We start from the raw sequence: 6440 nt of genomic DNA, 5'->3' as shown, positions 1-6440 counted from the left end.
TAAAAAGCTTAAACAAGTAAATCTTCAGTGGTTTTCTGTGAGTGTTTTAGCTCTTACCCTTGTTTCATTGGTGAATTATCATATTAATATAGAGCTGCTTGTGTTGGAGCAAAACATGAACACATCATAGATTGTGTGTCCCAGATCACCCGAATTCACACCATGAGAAACAGAAGATTATTATAGCAATAAGAACATAATTACATTTTTACATTGTCCTGCTAACAAATTTCAGATCAGCTAACAGTGTTTTAAAAAGGCAGGGACCTCGATTAGAACTTATGTGTTTACAATAAGAATGATTATATTAGATAACAGAAGCAAAACCTCAAGACGGGATGAACCCTATTTCTCACAAATCCCCTTTTTCTTCTCAGAGCATGGCACATCATTCCAGCTGTTCAGCGGTGACCATCCTGTCTCCTCTCTTTTAAAATTCAGTTCAATACAGTCCTCATTTCCACCGTAGTTGTTTGGCTCACTTTTGCGCCAAAACCTGAACAACATGTATCAGAGGTTCAGTTTTTCAGAAACACAAATTTATGAATCAACAATACTCAGAATAATTGCACGTTTCGAGAGTAAACTAAAGTAGTACAGAAGCTGGAGCAGAAGAAAGTAAAAGAGAGAAGAAGAGTTTTCTTTACAGTATTTAAAATGTCTTTAATTGTGGTTGTGTTGTTTGTGGAAGAGTTTTCTCTTCTGCTGTTTTCTGAAGGTTGTGATTTTATAATGAGAATCAAAAAGACTAAAACAAATGACCACACAGTGATTTTTAGCTCTTACCCTTGATTCAGTGGTGAATTATCCACCCATTTCATGATGCCCTCGATCTCTGTGTCAGACAAACCAATCCACACTCTCTCTTTGATAAATGAAGATATGTGCCTCTGTGTGTGATAATAAAAACAGGAATAAGTGTGATTCTCTCATTCATTAACAGACACTCACACAAACTCACCTGCTTCTCTTCAGTGTTGATAATGACCAGATCAGCACCACGATCCCTGCAGTACTGTCTGCTGTCAGACCAGCTCTTCAACTCAGAGGACTTGAAAAAACAAACTGGGCCCTTCTTATTCAAAAAGTCGAAATTTCTCTGTAACTGGTCTTTCTCAGCAGTGAGATATCTAACAGTTCTCATCTCCTAAATTAAACTTTCTTCTTACTGCAGCTTTGAGCTTTTCCTTCATAAGTGCAGTGTCTTTGAGATCCAGTTGTGTTCTTAACATTTCTGCATTTAGCATTATTATAAAAGACCTCTAATTCCATTTTTGTTCGTGCGTCTTGCAGTGGGTCTTTACAGAAGGGATGTGGTCTAAAACGACTGCTACGTTTGTTTTAATAGTGCTAAATATACAGAGGAAGTGATTTCATGGAACACTGACATTCGTGAAGATTATAGACTTCCAGTATGAAACTCCTCAGACCGAAACTAACATGTATTATGTATAATTACATGCAAGTAAAAACATAACGAGGATGAACCCTATTTCTCACAAATCCCTTTCCCCCCCACACACACTTAGCATTCCTGTTGTTCAGGTGTGAAGAAAAAATAATAATCTGGAATTGTTACAGTGCACTGTAAAATATGTAACAACAACATGTTAAAAAAGTAAATAAAATGATGACGGTAGAATGACATCAAAAAGATTTGCATACGCAGGGTAATATTTGTGGAAGTGTACATAAGACTGTAAGCGTAAATTAAATTTGTATGCGCAAGAGAAGCTTTGTAAAGGTGTAAATCGTGTTTCAAGCGCAAGAAAAAATTATTTGCAGCATTTTACTGTTATTCGTAAGTGTAATTCATGTATTGTGAAACTGCAGCTTCATGCTAACGCAAAATAAATATGATCTGCATGCTTCTGACTTCCATTTTTCTGCGCTTACACTTTTGGCACGTTTTTTTCGCGAAAAGACAGATTATACATTAAAATAATATGGTAAGAAATAATGTGTCGTTTTCATTCATTAATCTTCAGTTTTGAAATTATTTTGGTGTCAAAAGTAATTCTTAAGATTGTAACATAACATCCACAAATTGGTAGAAAATACATTTCTATAGTTTGGCAGAAGAACACTTGAGCGTCACTCTGGATGTTCGTCTTCCTCTCTGATCAGCTCAGTCTGATAAACCTGCTGCATCCTGGAAATCTCTCCATACAGAAATAAAGCAGATTCAACAAGAATAAATTATGAAATGAAAACAAAAATGCCACGTTTACTCTGGTAATGATGGTAATTGAACATTTTATTCAAACAGAAAACAATTCAACTCAAAAGCAGTTTCACAGACATGCAACATCAGAATAACAATCTGGACACTTCAGACTTCTGTAGTTTACTGTGATCGTCTCCTCAACACTTCAGACCAACAAATGAGACTCAAGATAACAGCTAAAATAAGATCATATTAATATAGAGCTGCTTGTGATGGAGCAAAACATGAACACATCAGAGGTTTTGCGTCCTGAATCCTCATCATGAGAAACAAAGGTTATTATAGCAATAAGAAAATAATGACATTTTGACATTTCACATCTAACAAGTTTAACATCAGTGTTTTATTTTTTTTTCTCATCAGCTGACAATGTTTCAAAAGGCAGGGATTCAATCAGAAATTATGTATTTACAAAAAGAATGAATAAATTCGATAATAGAAGCAAAACTATGATTTGAAGGTATCAGTTCAGTACAGTCCTCAATTCTGTCTGTGTCATTCAGGCTCACCTTCATGCCAAAATATGAACAACATGTTTATGATGTTTAATTATTCAGGATGACAAATTTATGAATCAACAATACTCACAGAATAACAAAATGTTTTGAGAATAAACTAATGTAGTACAGAAGCTGGAGCAGAAGTGAAAGTGCAGAACAGTATAAGAGAGAATAAAAGTTTTCTTATTATAATTTACAGTATTTGAAGTGTCTTAAGTTGTGGTTGTTGTGTGTTTGTGGAAGAGTTTTCTCTTCAGCTGTTATCTGGAGGTTGATTTTTAGCTTTTTCCCTCTATTCAGTAGATAATTAGCCACTCATTTCATGATGCTCTCGTTCTCTGTGTCAGACAAACCAATCCAGACTCTGTCCTTGATGAATGACGATATGAACCTCTGTGTGAATAAAAACAGGAATAAGTGTGATTCTCTCATTCATTAACAGACACTCACACAAACTCACCTGCTTCTCTTCAGAGTTGATAATGACCAGATCAGCACCACGATCCCTGCAGTACTGTCTGCTGTCAGACCAGCTCTTCAACTCAGAGGACATGAACAACCAACCTGAACCACACAGAAACATGCACTTTATAAAACGGTGTACATTAAAGATAAAAAAAGAACAACATAAAAAATGTATATACTGACCTCTTTTATATGTTTATTTCATCAGTTACTCACTTAGAGACCTGACTGCTTTCTAACTCAAGTTTATTTTGACTCAAAGAGTTAAAATCTCTCTGTAACTGGTCTTTCTCATCAGTGAGATCTTTGACTCTGGTCTCCAGCTCCAGGTTCTTCTGACTCAAAAAGCTGAAGATGTTCTGCAGTTGGTGTTTTTCAGTCATCAGATCAGTGTAACTGTCCTGTAAGCTGTTGATGGTTTGATTGAACTCTTCAGCTGTGTTCTTGTAACTCTTTATCAGGTCTCTCTCTGCTGTGATGGTGATGTGCTGCAGTATGATGAAGACCAGCAGAAGAACACAAATGAGCCCGAGACTCACTGTGATCCACACCAAACATCTACTTCCTCCTGACAAACACCACCAAAACACACACATATCAAAATGATAACTATACACACCAGAATATTTGAAATAATGTTTTAAATCAGCTTTTGTAAATAATTCACAGGCCTTTTTTTACATTTACATTTAGTCATTTAGCAGATGCTTTTATCCAAAGCGACTTACAAATGAATACAATAGTAGCAATCAAAACCAACAAAAGGGCATCAAATTATATTTACTGTTTGAATTTCTTTACATTACGCCCTTAAAGTGTGTACTCTTTTGGTGAAGAAAAAGTACACACCTTTGAGTTGTATAGTAGAAGAGTAAGCAAGCTTTGGGACATACTATTACGTCATACAATTGTGTCTTTGACGGACACTCTGCCGCACAGTTACACGCAGCCTGTCACTGTAAACCGGCCTGTCAATAATCTTGACACAGTTAACATCCTCCACATTTCATTTCATTTAAGTTCCTACCATACTGGAGAGAAAAGAAGTAGCTCGTTGATCTGCCAGCAGTGGATCTTTATGCAGAGAACTCTCCTCATATTTTTGCAGGATGATGCATTTAAAAGTTAATGACCAAATGGGTGTTTATAAAAGTTCACATTGTTGTTGCAGATAAAATATAATACAGATGACATTAAATAAAACATTTTACCAGGTTAAATGTTGATTATTAGTAACTTGAACCCCTTTATTTAAACCTCTTAAAACCGTTGGTTGCACACATTCGCCATGTTTTAGTTTTGTAACACTTTTTATTCTTCTTTGTTGTTCTGAATCGAATCCTTCTCCAAAGCGCAATGGATTGTGGGTAGTATTAGCCATCAGAGTGTGCACAGATCCACACTTCAAAAATCAACCTGAAATAGCATACCATCCGGGAAATTTTGGCATACTCTCTTCAACATACTATGCTTTGGAACACTTCTTCTAATCTCACCTACTATTTAAAATGGATAGTGTGAACACTGGGACTCAGGGTAACGCTCCTGTGTGGGTTGTTTGTCAAACAAAGTGGCGGATTCAGCATTATGATTGGTCAGATCGCCTGTCAGTCAAACTACTGGTGTACCTTCTTTTAATAAATTACAAGAAAATACAACAGGGTCTGCATTTTTTTACTTGGATTTCATTAACTAGCTGCGTAACAAGAGCATGACCAATTTAAGTTTATAGGACAACTAAACTATCAATTTAAACAAAAATTTACGGTCAACTACAGACACTGCATCCATCGATTCCGCCATGTTTCTCATTGACCCTAACTCGGAAACTCTGGGCGTAAAGAAAATTTTGTGTTTCCCACTCATAATAACGACTTTGTGGTGGCGTTCATGTGCGTTCAACTCGTAAATACGATCTATCCGACATGACTTGAATGCACCATATGTCACAACAGGGAAGAAAAGACTATCGCAGGTTACGTTTCATGCCAACTTTAAGCTAAATGTCAGAAAGTAACAACCATTGTTCATACACTAGAGGACGCTAAAGATCATTCTCACTCTGTATATTAATATACAGTGGACAGATTATTAGAGAACCTGTTTGTGTTCCCTCTCCTTCCTCCCTTTGTTCATCCTTCTCCATATCTCTTGTTTTGATCCATATCTCTTCCACATAGTTGTTGAGTTCAGTCCGCTAGGAAAACAGGATGCATCTGGGAAGAAGTTATTCTTCTCCCAGAACTCTCTTCCTGTATTTTATATAACACATATTCCTTTCTTATATGACGCACATATATAATGCATATTCCTATTGGATGAAAGGGGGTACACCATCCCTCACAATATGTCTATATATACTATTGCATGAGCCAATAAATTTGAAGAAAGGTATATTCAGATCTTGTGATCGGCCGTTACACTCTGGGGGACTGAGAATATTCTGGTGGCAACTGGAAATAACGGGACACATTTTTAACAAGGACATTTCACTTCAAACACTTTGAATCAGAAGACACTGGTGTTGGAAACAATATCCAATATCTAGAACTGTTGACAAATGCAGAGAGCCAAGGAGTTTTGACTTTTTTGTGTTTTTATTTTATTTTTTCTACAAAGAATGTAGGATATTCTAAACTTCCTTCAACCAGCTTGCTGATGTCGTTCCTCCTTGGCATTGTGTTAATACACACCTGAAGGCTCCAGACCAGCAAACTGCCAAAACTACTGCTTTTATAGAGCTGCTCACACTTGCTGATGATCAGTTAATCAAAGGTATTTGATTAGGGGTGCCTGACCGTTACTTACTCTCTTAATTTCTATTTTAACAGTAAGGGGGTCCTTAGTTTGTCACACATGGCTTTTCCATTTTGGCGTAATTTTTGTTAAATAAATAATGACACAGTGCTATATGTCATGTGTTGTTGTTAATCTGAGGTTTCATTTTCCAAATTTTAAGACCTGCTGAGGACCAGATGATTTTTTATTATGTTCTTATACAGAAAACCATGGAATTCAATATGGTGAACTTTTTTTTTCACATGACTGTATATCTATATCTATATATATATATATATCTATATATATCTATATCTATATATATCTATATATATCTATCTATATATATATATATATATAAAATAGTGAAGTAAACCCTTTCTGTTCAAGGATTATCAAGTGGTGTTGATACATTGATGACAGTTTTTTTTGTTTGTTTTTTTTTTTGGGGGGGGGGGGGGCATTTTTTT

General features: G+C 35.8%; 1 protein-coding gene across 1 annotated transcript in view; it reads right to left on the bottom strand.

Moving 5' to 3' along the window:
* Window positions 1-249: 249 nt before the first annotated feature.
* LOC107594235 (CD209 antigen-like protein E) overlaps window positions 250-6440 on the bottom strand; it is an 8615-nt gene continuing 2424 nt past the window's right edge. The window contains exons 4-6 of the mRNA XM_016284195.1: window positions 962-1031; window positions 787-890; window positions 250-496 (exon numbers count right to left, since the gene is read on the bottom strand). Of these exons, the coding sequence (XP_016139681.1) occupies window positions 346-496; window positions 787-890; window positions 962-1031 (325 nt within the window). The 3' untranslated portion in view covers window positions 250-345. The remainder of the gene's footprint in view (window positions 497-786; window positions 891-961; window positions 1032-6440) is intronic.

This window comes from Sinocyclocheilus grahami, unplaced genomic scaffold (assembly GCF_001515645.1).
Source record: "Sinocyclocheilus grahami isolate Dianchi unplaced genomic scaffold, SAMN03320097.WGS_v1.1 scaffold181.1, whole genome shotgun sequence".
Lineage (NCBI taxonomy): Eukaryota > Metazoa > Chordata > Actinopteri > Cypriniformes > Cyprinidae > Sinocyclocheilus > Sinocyclocheilus grahami.
Note: the sequence above shows the minus strand (reverse complement) of the source record. Positions and strands in the feature narration are given on the sequence as shown.